The 19412-nt window shown below is 43.8% G+C and overlaps 1 protein-coding gene across 1 annotated transcript; it reads right to left on the bottom strand.

Moving 5' to 3' along the window:
• Positions 1 to 4157: 4157 nt before the first annotated feature.
• Cavin2 (caveolae associated protein 2) lies at positions 4158 to 16037 on the bottom strand. The gene is made up of 2 exons (XM_059278229.1): positions 15474 to 16037; positions 4158 to 5020 (listed from the first exon to the last, which is right to left on the bottom strand). The coding sequence occupies exons 1-2, from the start codon at positions 15954 to 15956 to the stop codon at positions 4265 to 4267; spliced, it is 1239 nt and encodes a 412-aa protein (XP_059134212.1). The 5' UTR covers positions 15957 to 16037; the 3' UTR covers positions 4158 to 4264.
• Positions 16038 to 19412: the final 3375 nt, after the last annotated feature.

Here is a 19412-nt window from a genome sequence, read left to right as displayed (position 1 = left end):
CAGAATGGATTTCAGATTGGGGTTGAACACTGGAACTATTTCCAAGGTATGCTAACTTGGGCACGTCATATGACTGCAGCCCTCCAACAAAAAGCAGTCAGTGCCTGTATCCATAGTTCTGCATCAGTGGGTCCAACCACAGATCAAAAATAACCGTAGAAAAACAAACAGATGCCTGAGTATTAAAGTGTTTCTTGTCTTTACTTTCTAGACAATTTGGTATGACAATTATTGTGTGAAATGTGTGCATTGTCAGGGCTGGAGAAATGGGTTTAGCAGTTAAGGGTGCTTGCTACTCTTGCAGAGGGCCCAGGCTCAGTTCCCAGCATCCACATCAGGGCTTCTCTCACAACCACCTGTAACTGCAGTTCCAGGGGACCCACCGCCCTTTGGCCTCCCCAGGCACCCGCAGAGATGTGGTACCATCAACAAACACAGGCACACACATACACATAAACAAAGATAAATAAGAAATTTAGAAATGTGTGTGTTCTGCTAGGTAGTAGTAATCTAGAGGGAATTTAAAGTGTGTAGGAGGACTATGCAGGTACTATGCCATTTCATAACACTCTTGGATTTTGATACCCACAAAACAGAGTGTCTTGGACTATGCTCCACAGGTCAGAGAGACACGGTATCTGTGTATTTAAGTGAAAACGCATTGAATGTTTAAAAATGTCTGAAGTCCTTCCTTGTTACCTTACCACTTGGAATAAATTAATAGCAACATCTCAAGTTCTTACTCTACTAAAATGGAAGAAAACCAGTGCTCTCCCAGCAGCGTTCTGAATACGTGACATCATGCTTGTGCTAGGTACATTGAATTGCTGGACATTGGGGTGTTCAACCTGAAGTCAAGGAAACTGTAAAAAAAATACTGGTTCTTTCCCTTCATTCTTGTGAATTCTTTGCAAAGTGCTTAAGAATCCCAGCAAATGAAAAAGAGTAAAGGTTGCTTTGCTCTATAAATATTTAACAAATTGATTTTTACAGTGTAAAGTGTATAAATATATGGACATCAAGCTGGTTGCTAGAGGTGTGACTTCTTAATTGGGCAGTCTGTGTGCAGAGTTAAAAATAATTTTCGGGCCTCAAATACTGCCAGACAACGCAATGGTTAAAGAACAACGCACCTTTAAGAGTGTGAGTTTTCTGCCTGCTCCCTTTAGGAAGGAGTTGCTGGCTGCAGAATTCTTTATCTGCACACCTGGATCAACCAGCACACAAAGGTCGCCATGCCAATTTCATCGACAGCGTGCTTGGCAGTGCTGGAGTCTGGGTTTCAGGGAAGGACTTGTGGTTGCTATGGAACTGTTAATAATGATTGCTGCCCGCACCTCCATCCCTCATACTCCCAATCTCCAATATAAAATCACTTAGCTTTGGGCTGTAGGGCAGTAAACAAACTTTGGAGCAGGAATTAACTGGGCTCAGGCATTAGTGTCTTAATGTAGGAAATGACTTTCCTTATAACCTTTACTTAACACTGGCAGCTTGGCTATGAGGAGCTCTAGTTTTCCTATAGTGGACAGAGTCGTTGGAAGGCCAAACTTCACTGTGGATGGGCACTGCTAGAACAGAGATTTTCAGTGGAAAATTAGTGCCGAAAAAGCATTTCAGATTTGTGCAGAACTAATTTTTATCATCATTCTGTTTTTTACTTTCACGTATAAAAGGAACTGGTAATTAATCTAAAAACTGGATTCCTAAGTCAGAGGAAAGGATTCCTGTCGAACTATCTATAAATTTAAAAGAAATAAATCTTGTAGAAAAATAACATTTTTTTTTGCTCGTTTTTGTGAGATTTGAGATCCATATAACAGAGGAATCTTACTACTGAATTCCGTTTCTAAGATACAGATCTCAGTCCTTATTAATGTGTAACCGATACTTGGGGAACACTAATTGAGTTCTTGAGCTCCAGGCACATAAAGTTAGAGATGGTTTATTGGATGGGTGGGAAGAAGACACATCTAATTTGGGGACTTCACAGCCTCATCAGTATGCAAATAATTCAACAATCATACTAAACAAACAGGTTCCATTGCCGCAGATGCTGCTTGCTCTAATCCCTATGGTCTGTGTTTCCCAACAATTATCTGGCCTAATTCTCTGTTTTATTGCTTGGGATTTTAAAGCTTCGACTGTGGAACATTGAATAAATGTGATTGTCAGTAAAACTTAAGATGTTTGCATGCAGTTTCCACTGACAAGCATCTAGTGTATAGGAATAAATAAAGTATTTTTGCAACGGGAGGTAGAAATGTTTCATGGACCCATGGATCCCCCAACTCACCAGCCACATTAAATGACAGTCACTCCACAGAAGGTGGAACAAGCCTGCCTCGGGTGCCATGTAAAGGAGTCTACATCGTCTATGGCACTGCGGAGGACAACAGTGTGTGTGAGTCCACAAACTGTACGAACAGCTCAGCAGACCCAGGGTTGCAGGACTATTGAAGGTGTTATAAGACCTGGTGCAGTACTAGCAAATGCAGATGGAACTATCAAATTAATCAAGCTGCTGCAATAAATTCAGATGCTCTAGAGCTGGCAATGTGGTGTCAAGAAAGTTAAACTTGAGGAATGAGTGTTGGATTTCTAAATGAGATCAAGGTGGAAAGAAAGAAAACAGAGTTAATAGGGAAATAAGAGCAGAATGATCAACATGACCGTTCCATTCAGAAAACATTTTGAAAGCAATTCCTTCTGCCTATAACAAACTGACATTGCCATATACTTTTTATTTTTGGTTTATTTAATCTTATTTCACACAGGCATTGTTAGTCCAACAATATTTGGGGTTACATTATTGCAACATAGGAACACAGCTGGATAGGTTACACCATCAATACACTGTATTTATCCCATCCCTTCTCTTAAAGTCAGATCACTTGTGGTACTGCACATTCAGAGGAGAGGATTCAAGCCCTGGGTCTCCTATCTTTACACTGTAATTTAGCAAAACATTGGCATTTTGTAATGAAAAACAGATAAAGCAACCTTTTAGTGTGTTAGACAGAATGAACATACACATGACATAAAATACTAGTGTGCTTTTAGAAGCTAAAACACATCAATATCCTGTGAAATTAATGTATAAATAAAATATTACCTGGAATGACATTATCATTATGTATATAAAAAAAGGAAAAGTGGAATTTTCTCTTCCTAAACATGCAGGTTTGAATACCTTATAAACCTATATCATATCTGGAGTGGAAAGGTCACTTCAAAATGGAAAAATATTAAAGAATTGTGTGACTGGTCTTCCCATAAAACAGTACATGTTACTTATTATAGCCTTACGTTATTCCAGTGTTAAAGGGACAATATCCTTTTTAACGTCTTCACAGAAGGGTGTGTACTGCCATTTACTTAGCAAGAAGAACTACAACTTTTATACCAGAATATCTGGTTATATTATTTAATACTAGACTATGAAAATATTGGGAAGATAAGACATATTTTTGCAAGATAGATGAGCTTCTTTAGTATTGTTACTAAAGAAGCAAAACAGATTTAAAATGTCAATATTTCACTTTCTAAGCACATCTTTTTTTCTCTCTTTGTCATCATTCTTTCTGGCATTCTTTGTTTTCCATTTCTCTCATTTTCCAATCGCTTCTCTCTAGTTTTCTAGCTTAATCGCCCCCCTGCCCTTACCTGACCATCATACACAGCCTTTCAATCCCCCCTACTTGTAATAAACAATGGTTTCTATAAGAGAATAATCAGCTGAGCATTTTGCTCTATCTTTTGTAAATATTTTTTAAATACAGAGTTATATCCTCAGCTTACAGACTAGTGTGTATTCTATATCACATATTTGAAGAATAACCATTCATAGAATACGGTAGGAATTCACTATACGACTGCGACACTATTCAGCAAGATGACAGAATGACCAAACACAAATCACATTTCATGACTACTGTCTTAAATATCCTTTGGTTTTTCTGGCTAAGCCAAATAGATTGGTGATTTTTTTTAACGGCTCTGTTTCTTTCTTCTTCCAATCTTGGAGAAATTCTGCAGAAACAGAACCTAAGAGCCAATTAAAAGTGGAATCCCTGGCGGTTTGCTTCCTTGATCCCATGCATATCTGAGGGTACTGTACGACCAGTCATGACGGCCTGGACAGTCACAGCGGGGGCGGGGAGCAGGCGGAGATGGATAGGTGCAGAGGTGGTTTCGGGGATGCAGACGATGCCCCTGAGCCAGTGCTGGCTTCTGCAGCTGGACCAGGGCTCTGGCTGCGCATTCAGGCAGTCTGGTCCACGTGCAGCACCGCCGGCTGGACCTGTTTCTCCCCGGATCCTTCCATCTCCTCGGAGCTGATCATGTAGCCGCTCTCATAGCGCGCCTGCTGCAGGCCCACCGACTCCTCTTCCTCGTCTTCCACGATGGCCAGGTCGGCGTTGCTGCCCACGCCGCCCGAGCTGCTCCCTTTCAAGGCTGGCCTCTCAGCATCTGCTTCTGCGCTGGCCTCCGCCAGGCCGCCGGGGAGGGATGCTTCGGACAGACCCTCTGTGAGGGAGCCCTCCTCACGGTCTTCAGACTTCATCTCGTTTTCCGCAGAGCTTTCTCCCTCCCGGACTTTCTTCCTACCGAAGGAGAGCGGAGAAACCTTGAAGGGGGAGCTTTTCCCTGAAGACGCTTTCTGGTGGTTGGGTGTCAGCGATTTCTTGATCTTTTCTCTCCTCTCCACAGATACGATCTTCGTCCCCAGCTTGTTCATCTTTTTCTCGATGTTCTGGCGAGAGAAGGCTTTCTTGAGGCTGTCCACTTTCCTCAGGCTGGACCTCTTTATTTTCTCCGCCCTGCTTTCCTCGGCCTTCTCCTCCGCGCTGTCTTCCAGGGCTTCCTCATCGCAGGGCAACTCGTCCTCGGAGGAGAGGTCCACGTTGTGCAGCGTGTCCTCCAGGGACTTGTTCTCGTCCGCGAGCTCCTCCTTGCCTTCTGCAGGGCCAGGAACCGGCTCCTTCACAAACACGCTGGCAGGGATCTCGCTTTCTTCCTGAAAAGAAGGGCAGTGGTGGGTTTATGACAAGGGCATCGTTTGCAAGCAGTAACTGCTGAACTGCTGTAATTGGGGTGTGTATTCTGGGCCGTGGAAACGGTAGAAGCAAACGTGGCTTCGTTTTCTGGAACAGGAAGCATTCGTTCTGGTGTGGGCCCCGTCATTCCCCGTGGGCCGGGTGAGGCCAGGGCCTGCCAGCGGGACTGCAGTGGGGTAGCTGAAAAAGCCTCTATCAGGGATGGGCAGAGGGAAGCGCCTGACTCACAGTCCAGGAAGCTGCCTCGATAAAGAAACCGAAGTCAGTGACAGCCCTGTGGACCCAGAGGCCCTCTCTCCTCCCTTCCTTCTGGTCAGGGGCACAGCTGCCACAGTCCCACTACAAACACGCCCAAAGTTCAGGCTGGAAAACAGAAACCGAGGCAGAGGAGAACACTGAGGAGTCCTTAAGTGAAAAAGAGTGCAGAAGCCTCGACTAGGCCCCTCCTCCTCCCCTGGGCATTAGAGGGGGTGGTTGGATTGACCAGTATCAACACATGCACACATGCTCACAGACACACACGTAATGCACTCATATACACACACACACACACACATACACACACATACACATGCACACATACATATACACACATACACATGTACATGCACTCATACAGACACACATACATACACACACATACACATGCACACATGCATATACACACGTACATGCACTCATACAGACACACATACATACAGACACATACATATATACACATACATACACATGTACATGCACTCATACATACGCACATACACACATACATATGCACACATACATATACACACATGCACATGTACATGCACTCATACAGACACACATACATACACACACATACACCTGCACACATACATACACACACGTACATATATACATATACATACACATGTACATGCACTCATACACACACGCACATACATGCATACATATGCACACATACATATACACACACACACACACACACACACATATTGAGTGACATAAGTGAGGATTAGCCTTCCCAGTGCCTGCTTACAAAACCACGTGGGTCAGGATGTGTTTTGTGCCCATCAGTAAGGGAGTGAGATGAGGCAAAATGTGTGACCAGATATGGCGTCAAGCCTCTGGGATGAAGTAGCTTCTTTGTGCAATGAAGCTCTGGCCTCACCTCCAGCTGAGAGTGAGGAGGGAAGCTGGGGCACCTGCCCCCTTTAGGCTCCTCAGCACATCCTGCCTCCAGCCCCTCACACAGGCAAATGCGGCCTCCCACAGGGTCTCAGGGAATGGTAGAGACAGAAAATTCATTCATTCCCAAGGAGCAAAATTGCTGACTGAGAGATCTGGATACAGACAGATTCAGGCCACACAGTATAGGAGCACCTTTGAGTTTTAAGTGTTTTCTCATTCTCACTGTTACACAAGAATCCATTATCATGGTGCTCTCGTGCCTTCACAGAAAACGGCAGCACAAGATGGAGCATTGTGGCAGGAGGCCTGAGTGTCTTCGTGGCACTGCTAAATGGCTGTGGAGCTTCAGCAAACAGCTTAATCTCCTTGGGTTCCTCTTCCTTCCAAATATGAATCAGAGGATTTGACCTAGATTAGCAGCTTTCAAAATGCACTCTCAGGGCCACTGGGGGTTCTGTGAGAATGTAAGCAGGGCACGGATCCAGGCTCCTCTCCACCTATGCGGCACCCAGAGTCTCCAGGTGACCTGACTGCATCCCAGCCAGTCCAGCACACTTGGAGGCTGGAAAACTAACTGCAGTCTGTGGATTTAAATTCTGCTTGTCTTCCCCAATGACTACCTTTCACAGTGAAGGAAGGTGTTACGAAGGCTGCTGTGAGAGAGAAAACACATCAGTCCTAGACCCTGCATCCTACAACACTAACCTGCCGGACAAGGCATGGCCACTGGCACAATAGTGGTAACTAACTGCTTTCTGATTAGTTGGACTGAGGCCTGCTTCATAGGAAGGGATTTTATGTCTGGCACTGTAACCCTGGTTGAGGCTCATGGCTGGGGAGGTCGTGGTCCCTAGGATACATTCTGCTATTGTTATTTTGCTAAATGGTTATGATGTCAACGTAGCTTTTTAATACTGATGCTTGTAACCATAGACCAGGGCGGTTCTGGGCCTTGGTGGGAGAAGTTTTTCTGTGCAGTGGGCGGCCGTCAATAGAAAGACAGACAGCTGGTCACAGCGCTGAGGATAAGAGGCTGAGTGCTTGTCCCTAAATGCGTATCTCTATCAACCCTCCTCCTGTCATGGAGGCTCAGGGAACACCGAGGCAGGGGGATGGAAAGGATGTAAGGACCGGTGGAGAGGGAGAAGTGGTGTGAACGTCTGTCTTCTGTACATTGTAGCTGGAGTTTTCCTGCCTGGTCCATGGTCAGGACAAATCTCTCTCACCCTCCAGTCCCACAGCCACTCAGACCCAACCACGTAAACACACAGAGACTTGTATTGATTACAAACTGTACGGCCCTGACAGGCTTCTTGCTAACTGTTCTTCTATCTTAAATTAACCCATTTCTATTAATCTATAAGTTGCCATGTGGCTCATGGCTTACTGGTACCTTACATCTTGCTTTTCATGGAGGCAGCTGGCAGTGTCTCCCTGCCTCAGCCTTCCACTTCCCAGAATTCTCTTCTCTGCTTGTCCCGCCTATACTTCCTGCCTGGCTACTGGCCAATCAGCATTTTATTTGTACAGAGCGATATCCACAGCAGTATGTGACACAAGTATCACACTCATGAACCCATAGTAGTTGGGGCTACCTGCACAAGACCGGCAAAAGACAAGCCTACCCCAAATTTCAGCATAGATGGTGTAGACGATTACCCAGGCCTCAACCCATAACCGAAGAGCTATTGGCAGTGGCTAGTTCCCAGACGTCCTTTTGGATGTGGACTTTTGAAGAGAACAGCATGCCAGGCTCCAAGCTGAAGTGGGCTGTGACTCACGGGCACGTGCTTCCTAGAAGGATTTCTGTCTTTTCTTCACCACTGGCTCTCTACATGTAAAGTTTAGCAACTGCTTACTAGATGAGCACCTTGAGTAAGATGGCTTCCTGAGAAGGTCGTGAAGGTGCCTGAAGTGTAGCAGGCTCTATGTGGGGCAGGCTGGAGGGCTGGGAGAGAACGGGCCTGCTCAGTTCTGTGTCTAGAGGGAAGTTTGCTGACTGCTGGTGGCACTGTGGAAACTAGAGAAGCCAAGGCCCGAGGGGAGCCGCCGTCTCCCTCTGAAAGAAGGGTTTTGTTTCCAGCGGATGGATGAATATTGCAGAAGTAGTTGGGGCTCTGATGTTCAGTCCTGAAGCAGAATTTCTCCTGGGCTTTGATTAAGAGGCTTGAGGAGGTTCGGCAGTTGTTGCTTGCAGGGAAGGATAAAAACCAAGAGCTCAGTGAAATGTTATTAAAAGTCCTTAGTGAGGAAAAAAGGAATTCAGGCAGGAAACTGCAAAAACTAAGCCTTAAGGTGCGTTGTCTATACCATAATCTCTCAGGGCAATCAAAAGTTGCAGATGGGATAACTTTCTGTTCTTCAATTTTAACAAAAGGTAGAATTAAAATAAATTTCAGTTTTCCTTAAATGAAAATTTTATTATTACCAAAGCAGAGCTACGATTGAGTCTTATGGCTCTTTTGTCCCTCTTATCACGAGGCTTTCAAGGATCGCTTTGAGGAGAGCGTATTAGAAGGTGAATTGGAATATCTGTGATAGATAGTCTGACATGGGGGTCGGGCAGGGGTGCTGAGGGAACGTGGAAACCCAGCTGAACTCTTTTGTGAAATGTGAAAATTTACAGGAAAATTTACACGTGAGCTCTTTGATGCCAATTATGGAATTAACTCAGCAGGAGCAGAGATAATCCAGAGTGAGTCGGATGTGTCTTTACGCGACTGGAAACTACTGAGCAACGTCTTCTTGGCCAGCTGCTGTGTCTCAGACGTCACTTCAATTACCCAGGCAATATTTTGTGTTCTGTCTACTGGACAGGGTTCTGTATTTGGTGGGTTCTTTTGGCATCTTTTTGGAAGGCAACCCTTTTCCTTTCACACAGAAGTTTGTAAATTTCTAAGCACATAGATCTCTTTCTTTTTCCAAAGCGCTTGTTTAGAATCTGAAAAACACCAGTTCCCTTCCTTCAAAGTCGCCACCTTACACAAAGCCTGCAAAGCCTGGTGTTTGGCTGCTCCAGTGGTGGGAATTCAGTGTGACTAGGATCTCTCATCAGTGCCGTGGTCTAGCGTGTGGTCCTTTTGCACACCTCCGTGAAACACACTAGGTCTTCCAGTGAGGTGGCACTTCTGTGCTCACCCTTCAGTTGTGATGTTTGTGACCTGCTTTCTTTTACAGATTCCCAGACCGACAGCTGTTCTAAGAGTGAGGCTTGAGTATACACCCCAATTCTGCTGCTGCTGACTGAAGCCAGCTAGTGGTTTGTCTACCTGGGATAACTCCCTGAAATGGCACAGAGAATCCCCGCGGATTATTACCTTGGGCAGCTCTACCTAGGAGAAGCCCCCTAGGAGCAGGTGGTTATTTGTCCTTTGTTTTCAAAAAGGTCCTCAGCCTCCACGGATGCAGGTGTTCCTGGCTCTGACCTTTAAAAAGGACCCCTAGGAGGTTTTCAAAGGAAGGGAACACTAAATAGTACACTTCAAACATATATGATGGATATGCTTGTAACATATGGGAGAAAGGCATGGAATGAACTCTTGAGGAGCAGCATTTCCTCCGTGAGTTTCATTCATTCTCGTGAACTAACAGTCCCTGTGGTGCATGTAAATATCCATGCAGAGCAACCTCCAGCCTGCTGGACACTTCTTGGTTTGAAGCTGATGATACACATCTTCTCCACACATATATAGACATACAAACTTAAGAACAAAAGACTCTGTGACCAGCGTTAGGAAAGGAAATCAACTTTCAGTCCTTTAAACCCCCTAGAAAGGAGAGAGAGGGCTGGAGAGATGGCTCGGCCGTTAAAGGCTAGGCTCACAACCAAAAATATAAGAAAGGAGAGAGAGAGGCCAGCTGTTCACTCTCCTGCTACTCCCTTCTCATTCCTGTTGTTAGATAAAAATAACAGGGACAGGGTGGCATCCCACTGGGATGTGAAGAACATAACTTTGTGTCTGTGGAATACTTTATCCAATAATCTCCAAATACTAGTTATTAAAATGAAACTACACACACCTGACATTCTGATTTATAGGTCTCCTTTACACATTGATGGTTTTCTCCAATTTGTGTTTCTGAGGTATAGATTGCCAAGTGGATAAAGCCATTGATTAGAACTGCACCCCCAGGGCGGCTGCCAGTGGAATCAGCAAGTCATAGGAATAAAATGCATTAGTTATAATCCCTGGGCAGTCTTTTACATTCTGGAGGATTTAAAAGTCTCATTATTTTCAGTGTTATCAAGGGTTCAATTTTTTTTTTTAAAAGATCACATTGGTTAGGTATTCTTTGTTGCTCATAAAAAACGTAAAAACAAAACAAAAACCAAACACTGAATTATTTAAAAGCTGATCGAGTAAAACTCATAAACATGAACTTTATCACAGTGAGATTATGGTTTTTATATTTACCTGTTTCACAATTCTACAATTTCTCTTATCAATGAAATGAGACCTTGGCAGTCATTTTGTTTCTCAGACCCTAAGTTTCTTTCATAGAAAATAATGTTAAACTAAATGGTTATTAAGGGGTTTCCAAATCAAACATATTTGATTATGTGATTTTTAATCTACATGCCACAAAAAGGAGTAACCATTCACAGGAACAGTATCATGGTAAACCCATTCACACTGAATGTATTTAATTCCACACAGGAACAAAAAGTATAGGACCTGAACCCCATTGAAGATCATTTCAAAAGTGGAAAGCCTAGAGGGGGCTGCCTCTGACACAGAGGCTAGTGCGTGCACACACACACACACACACACACACACACACACACACACACGTATGTATGTGTATGTATATATGTATCTGTCTATCTATGTATCTATCTATTTATATGAATATAATTTTTTCCCCAAAGAAATACTAACTATAATCAGTTATTTACTTCTAGTGCCTGAGGCAATGTTGACATTTACTAAGTGTAAATAATAACAATAAGAAATAATATTTTTTTATCTCATAAACTAAAAGGGCACTGGAAAAGTAACATGGTCAAACCAATATTCTGATAAAGGAACATTGACCTGTGATACAAACGTGGAGTGTTTTCATATAAAGGCATCTTTGATTACCCATATTCCCATTTCTTTCCAGTCCATACTAATTGAACAGCTTTTAGAGCAATGATTTTGGATAAAGTCCTCTTTTAAACTAATTGATTTAAAAAATCATAGGGAGATTTTATTATTAGTATACTCCTAAAATTCCGATATCATTGGAGGAACCACATGATGAATGTCTCAAGCACATTTACAGACTTGATTTTTCAGAATGTATCTGCTGCAAATATGTACCCTTTCTCTGCCTTTTTAAATCCAATTTCACAACTCCATGTGGGTGAAAGTGCAAGCTGTCCATGTGCACTCTCATTTTGTTCCCTGATTTTAAAATTATTCCCAGGCTGCTTTTTCAAATAACCATTACTAGAACCTTCTGAGGATGTAAGAGTCACCTCACCCTCAGGGTGAGTTACTGTGCAGTTCCTGAAGCCTTTTCAACCAGCGGAGAACATTTCCTCTTAGCTCTACAACTTCTGCTGTTATGAAAAGATAGGCATGCTTCCAGGGAAAAGGGTAAGCTTAGTATTTCCTTAGCATTAATATTTTGGTCATCAATGCCTGTAAGTCTTATTTTATTTATGCTGGTTTATGTCTCATTATTTTGAATTCAAATATTACATTAAACTTTTGCAGAAAAAATTCAAAAGAAAATTTTCTGAATTTAACTGGGATTTCCAAATTTCTCTCAGTGTTCAAGGGGGCAATTGTTGTTTTTCTGGTTTTCAGATCCTGATGGCTGTAATTGGAAGTATTCACCAAGGAACTGGATGCTTATTAACTACAATAGTGATGTGCAGCACAGCAAAACTTCAATAAGTAAATGGCATGTTTTAAGTAGATTTAAAACAAAGACACGGATTAAAAGGTCAAATGTATGAGTATCTTACAAATTATCCTTCTCTCTCTCTCTTTTTCTTAAACACAGATACACTCACATATACTCACACACAGATACACACATACACACCACACACATACACACAAACACATATATACAAGCAAATACACACACACACCACACACTCACACACACTCACACACTCTGAAACACAGATATAGTCACGTATAAGTCACACGATGCAGATACACACACTCACAAACACAAATACAAGCAGATACACACACTCAGAGGTAGTTTTGGGACGATGTGACAGCATCTCACAAACTGTAGATCTTCTCAGATCTACATAGATCTTTCTTCACAAACACAGATGAACATTACAGTTCCCAAACATGCCCAAGTTAAGGGGCAGATTTTCTTTTTAAACACTCCTCTTATTTTCAAATACTTTTTTTGCCCTAAACCAGAAAAGTAATAGTTTAGTCAGGAGAATTGCATCATAGGCTTCAAGTGTACTGAAAGTGACAAAATTTTTCAAGGCACAAAGTGGTACCAGTATCATACTTGAGATCCACATTCTCTGCAGGTCTGAGATAGTCCCTTTCCACCACCGTATTAGGAAGGTCTATTTAGAGTAGGTATTTTGGGTAGAGTCCTTTGCTTTCATGGGTTATGTTACAGCACTGATTCTGAAATGATGGTAGGGCATATAGCAGGTGTCACATAGTTGTGAGTCTCAACTAGAAAGGGATAAGCAAAGCCACTTCAAGGTCCTCAGAAGGGTGGGGTCAGTTTTGGCTCAAGAACCATATTTCTAACCAAGTGGAAGTGGAGCTTCCTGTCTCAGCCCTGCATTTCAGGCCCACATAGCAAATAGATTCTACTCAGTGAGCATGTACACCGTGCCAGTCTGTAGGAGTCATTTTAAATATGTTATTTCCTTTATTCCTCACCTGGGGGCTAAACAACTTCAGACAAACTCAGCACCGTCGTCAGTAACTTGGGGATAGTCAAGGGAGTAAAGAGAGTAGTGTTTAGCAGTGTGTGCTGGGTTTAATAGGGAGCTCAACTATTTCTTGTTCTTACTAATATCTTCTGTGCTGACAAGGGGAAACAGAGGCTTACAGCCAGCAAATGTGTCCACAATCAACATAGGCGGCAAATGATCAAAGTAGGAGGTGGGCCAGTGTCTGTGTGACATTTTATCTTCCCACCCACTATCCTGGACTCCGCTTTAATAAAATCTATTGTTTCACCCATTAGCATAACTGGTACCTTATTAAAACCTCTGCTTTCAGAAAGACAAAACACTGAAGACAACCACAGTTACATTCGGTTTTCCAATCGACCGTCTTGTGCCTTCAGAGCTGGGATCCCAATCCCCTTTAGTTAGGGGAGAGGAAGGTCTAGTCCCTTGCCCGAAGTTCCCTGCCTTCTGAAGCACTCTTTACATATGTGTTGGGGTGCTTGTTCACGGGCCCTGCACAGTCTGCACACTTTCCTTCAGATTCCCTTAGCTTCCGTTTTGGTCTTGAGTGCTCTTGTTTCAACCTTTCCTCACTATGTGAAGAATTCTCACCATTTCAGGTGCAGTGCCACACCTGTCCATCCACCACAATAAAACAGGTGATTTTTGTGGGGTTCTCATCAACAGCACATGCCTTTAAGTCCCCCACCGTCAGAGCTACAGTACTCTTGAATGTGTAATCATTCATCTCCCCCATCCCTCCTTCTCATACGGGTAGAACATTCATATCAAAACAAAAATGAATCCTTAAAATCCTTTTCCTTTACTAGAGAAATACTTTCCTCCCCTCCTTAATGAACGACGAGAGGTACTATCCCTGATTCATACTGAAGGGAGGGAAGTTTCTTTTCACAGGCCTGCACATGCTCCTTTTTTTTTTTTTTTAAAAAAAATCATTATTTTAGGAATGTCTTGAAAGTTAAGGCTTCTAGGATCTCTTAGGCTAATAAAGGTAGACTCTCAGATGGCTGACCACATCTCTTTCCAGTTCAGCTGCTTCCTGAAAAGCTGTTGCATCTGCCTTAAAAACCTGAAGTTTCCTGACTGGGAAAGCCTGTGAGGTACAGGAGCCTCGGTGGCCTGAACCTCCCAACACTCAAGTGTAATTTGGGGTGGGACACAAGGCATCCAGACCAGCCTTCCCTTCTATGATGATAGGCAGGCTTGAGCTCTGACTTGGCAGAGAGATTCATTAGGAAAGAGAAGGCTCCTTCGGTTTAGATCCCAGTTTCTAAATGTCTCTTGGGAGATAAAGGCTCTCCCTGTATGCTTTCACAATCTGTTGGTTATGGCCTCTCCCCTCCATGGCTTTGAAATTTTCTCCTATTCACATGGTCACAAGGAGACAGCCCCAAGGCAGGATGGCAATACTTCCTGGGGTCTGGGTTGGCTCAGTGCCACCCATGGAAGGGCTTCCAGCATTAGGCAGGGCAGCCCTTGGATTCACAGATGCCCACCACTTGGCCGAACAACAGCCCCACGCAATCTTCCTGTCCCCAAATAGCCTTTGCTACATTAATTGCATCATTGATGCATTAAAAAAAAAATTAAGTAGCCTTTTTATGCTAGGGCAGCCATTTGAAGGAGAAGATATTGAAGGCTGGTCTTTGTGACCACCACTGATAACACTTCTTTCATTTCACTTTAGGGTTTATGTCCTTTTGAGCAACGAGGGGCATATCTAGTGTGTTTGTAGAGAGTTACACTTTGCTTCACACTTTTATGGCATCATTTGCTAGACAGAAACTGGAGACTGTTTTGACAAAAGATGTCTTAAAGAACAAGGCTAGTTCAACTTTCCTTTTTGTTAGTTTCCAAAATACCAGGATCCTTTGGGAAAAGGGATAGTTTAAAGGTCATGTGTGTGCAGTCTTGGTTAGAACAAAAGAAAACAAATCCTTCCTATCGTTACTTCACTTCCACTAAGAGTTAATAAACAGCCACGGAATTAATTTGCTCTGTCCAGCTAACAGCTGCAGCCACAGCCCAAATTCCTAATGAAAACAGACAAATGAATTTGTCTACAGTGGGTACGTGCACCTGCTCAGCCTCCCACCCTTTACCAAGTACATCTAGGTGTTCCCTGACAAATGTCCCCAGCCTGCCAGCCCCACAGGCGTTGCCCGAAGGACGGGGAGATGCCAGCCCCTATGGGCACAATTCCACAGTTGCCTGTAGCAGGCAGCTGGGGGGACAATGCTTTGTGTGTGCGATGCTTGACTGGCCAGACAGTTGGGAAGACGGCCGTGAAAGCTTGGAGGACTGAGATCTCTTATGGGGAGGGGTCCCCTGGGGACACTAACCTGGAAGATGAGCACTTTGAAGTGGTTGCGTCGGAGGAGCTGGGCGTGGTTGTTCTCCAGCCTCTTCACCTGCACACACTGCTTCTCCAGGCGCTCCCGGACGGCGCGCGTGTGAGCGCTGACCTTGCGGGATTTCTCCAGCAGCTTGTTCACCGTGTTGCTGGTGGAGGCCTGGTACTTGGAGAGCTTGGTGAGGTCGTTCTGGATGCCCTTCACCGAGCCCTCCAGGTTGATCTGTCGCTGCTCCATGTTGTGCTGGTTCTCCCGCACGGTGTCCAGCATGTTGACTAGCTTATCCAGGAGTGTGTGTACGGTGACAGCATTCACCTGCGAGTTGTCCCGGATGGCCTCATCGGTGGACCCCAGGTTCAGGCTGGGGCTCGGTGTGGAGGAAGGCATCGGGCTGGGGCTGGATGGCTTCTCCTGGAGCATGTCAGCATTTGGGTGCTGAAACTTCTCTGCTTGTGCGGCGTCCTCTCCCATGGCTGGACAGATGGGGACCTGCTTCCCCGCTGTTGGAAGTTTCTTGCTCAGGCAAGAAGTGGGCTGTGGTGAACAGCGCAGGAGGCCGAGCTCTGTTCTCTAGGGCTAGCAGAGGTTCAGACAGGGAATAACTGGCTATGCTGATCAGGGGAACTGCATTCCAGCTGCTCTTAAAGGCCCTACTCCGCCCAGTGGGAGGCGAAGGTTACAGGACCCACTCCGGGTTCAGTGACAATCACACACTTCCTAACCACGTTCCCCACAAGCCCGAGCTCTTTACTGCGTTGGCCTTTTCTTTCCTACACCCCTTCCCTTTTTAAAACAAGTTCAATGCCATATTTCAATCATGAGTTCATTTAGAGGCGGAGAGAAACATGTTAACTTGGCTGAGTTCCCCAGGCTCTGATTGGCTAAAGCTGGTAAACTTTCCTCGGGCTGCTATGTTACAGACCGCCTGTTTTTTTTTTTTTTTTTTTTTTTTTTTTTTTTTTCCTGGATACAAGTTATTGTAACCGAAAGTATTGTTTGCTCTCACCCCAGAGCTGGCTGATAGGTTGCAGAACACAGAGTGCCCTTCTGGGAGGGGTAGAGTTGAAGGGGTCTGAGCGGCCAAGTTTGTGGTGTTCCGTTTCTCGTTTGCAAAGGAATGGAATTTACTCTGATAATGACAAGGGAAACAGCCTGGTGCCTGGTGCGTCCTACTCTTGCAAGAGAGGATGCCATCCAACATGAAAGAGCTTAGACTTCAGGGATGTTAGGACAAGAGGCGTTGCACGCTGTGAACTGTTACATAAGGATGGAAACCTTTTGAATGAATGCTATCTTAGAATCACAGATACTTTTTTTTTAACTTTTTAAAAGATGGAAAGAAAAATCCCTCTCCTCAAGTAGTCTCTTTAAAAAGAGAAAGTGCTGATCTGTCTCCACTAATTCTGAATTCATGCCGAGAATTTCTCAATTCCCATCTTTGCGAGGAGGCGTTTATTGACACAGCCCAGAAGCGTGACGGCGGCGGGCAGGCCAGGTTGAGTTGGAGTGGTTCTAACGCTTGACATTTCCAGATTCCTGCTCGGTGAAGCGGCACACTTGTTCTCACATGTGGCCCTCCTTAGCCGGGCCTTTGGGATGTGGGACTTTCTTCCTCAGACGACTTTACATGCTTGAATTGGTCTTAAATGAATCTAGACTGTGCAAGTGCTTTTGGAAGGAAGTTTGTGACAGGGCCGCATGAAGGATTTCAAGAACAAATGTCAGCTCATACTGGGTCAGGGACGGATCATGGGTCGGTGCCTTTCTTAATGGCAATATCTCCATGTAAACCAATGAAATAATAGCTCTTATGGTTCCCTTATCCTTGGCTGCATGCCGTATGCAGGGAGTATTGACAGAGCATGTGCCAGGAGGATGCCCTCAGTGAGTACCTGCTCATGAGAAAGATGCATTAAAGACATTATAGAGGCCTCCAGTTTCCTCAGATAGTTGGTAGCTCCCCCAGCCCACTTAAAGGGAAGCCTTCGGGAGCAGAGATTTCAAAATGCCAGAAAAAGATTTGATTGGAATTTCGCCTTTTAAGGAATTAAGAAAATTTCTTCAAAAAAAAAAAAAAAACAAAAAAAAAACAAAAAAAACCAACCCTTACATTTAGTACATTTAAGTCAGACAAAGATATGTTAAATATTTAAACAAAAAAATGAATCTGCTGTTGATTTTCAAAAGCTAAATTTTCTAACAAAATTATATGGTATCATGATACCATGTCCTTTTACATTTGACTTTTGTGGGCAAATCATAGAGTGTCATTATTTCAAAAATATTGGAGCGCTTCCTCATTTTTCCAAGGGCCTCTCTTAAATTGTGACATTCAAATCGTTCCTCTGAAGCTCTTAGCATGCTGTCATTCATCTGGATTTCTTCTCCCGAGTGTTAACTATTACAGTTGCGGGTTCTCTTCTGTCATAGGAACTGTCCACGACTCAAGGGCTCCTCCGACATTACCTTCATCAATTTCATGATTTCCTATTTTGAAAGATTTGCAATTTCACATTATAATCACTTCACTCTGATTTTGCATTGATTCACACAAATTCTGCATGGCATTGTTGGATATTGTATAATCAGCTAGATGAATTAGAGGGGTGGGTGTGAGGTAGGAAAAAGCACAGAGCTCCTTGTAAACAAGAAGGTTGGTATGTGGATTGTTTGTTCGGTTGAGATGGGTTTCACTCTGTAGCCCAGGCTGATCTAAAACTCAAAGCAACCCATCTGACTCAGGCTTCCTAGTGCCAGGATTAGAGGTGTGAGCCATCCTGCCTGTCTCTGCACTTACTTATGTTCTAAGTTAATCTTAAATAACACAAATGATACATCCACAGCCTCTGGCTCTGTAACAAACCAGCCTAAGATGCAGCGGTTTATAGTAACAACGTCACTGGCTCACAGCTCTTTGGCTCAGCTGGTGCGGTCACCTTTGCCTTGCCTGTTTGAGTTTGCAGTTTGGGTTGAGGAATGCAAGATGGCGTGACCTTATACATAGCTGGTGTCACTGCTGGGCTGACTAGAACACCAAGACTTCTTTCTTTCAACTGTTGAGGTTCTAGAAACTCTGATCTCTCTAGCAGGAAAACCAAACTTCTTTAGGTGGTGCCTTAGAGTTACAAGAGATTAAAAGCAAAAGCTGAAGGCAGTTTTAAGGGCAGTACATGGAACTCTGCACTTGGCACGTCCACAATGTTCTGAGGCCCAGGCAGGCCACAAACCCAGCTCAGATTCAGAGGACAGAAGCTGACTACCAGTTTATGAGACAAACAGCAATACTTTATAGGAAAGGATGAGTGTCACAGGAGAGATTGCTCTCACCATCTTTGGACATGATCTGCCATGGTGCAAAGGCATTCTCTGAAAATGCTGTTGCACATAAAACTGAAGACTTTGGTCATTTGTGTGAATTAGAAGAAGCTATCTAAGGGAAAACTTTCTGTCCTTTAAAAAACAAAAAGTGTGTGTGTGTGTGTGTGTGTGTGTGTGTGTGTGTGTTTAGTACAAATGGTAAGTTAGAATTTAACTCTGAGTATCCAAGCCTCTCTCTTGTGTTGCCTCAAACCAAGTCCTGTGTCTGTCTGAGAGAAATCAGTGAAGTAAAGCAACCAGTTCTCAAAGAATTTAAACAACGTAAGTCTGTTAAATTTTACGCAGTTCTTTACAAATTAGGTAGTATGTAGACTTATAATGTAATGGGCAATAAGAGTCTCTTGACCATTTTTGAACATGTGAGAGAGATGGTTAAGAAGATTGGTGCAGCACTCAAATGTAGGAGGGGGAGCTTATGGTGGAAAACACTTATTGGACGGGAAGTAAGTGCTCGACTTTGGGGCGCAAAGATGGATGAGCGGCACATACTTTCCACTCTTAAAAGTGCTTTCATGGTGGGAAAACCAGGCAGCTAGGGAGACAGAAGGT

The sequence above is a fragment of the Peromyscus eremicus genome, chromosome 13, assembly GCF_949786415.1.
Source record: "Peromyscus eremicus chromosome 13, PerEre_H2_v1, whole genome shotgun sequence".
NCBI classification, from domain to species: domain Eukaryota; kingdom Metazoa; phylum Chordata; class Mammalia; order Rodentia; family Cricetidae; genus Peromyscus; species Peromyscus eremicus.
This window is presented reverse-complemented; position numbering and strand designations above follow the sequence as displayed.

Coding starts and splice junctions, on each gene's coding strand:
- Cavin2 (XM_059278229.1), bottom strand. CDS start 15,956: ATGGGAGAGGACGCCGCACAAGCAGAGAAGTTTCAGCACCCAAATGCT. Junction 5,021..15,473: donor TCAAAGTGCTCATCTTCCAG/GTTAGTGTCCCC, acceptor CCTTCTTTTCAG/GAAGAAAGCGAGATCCCTGC.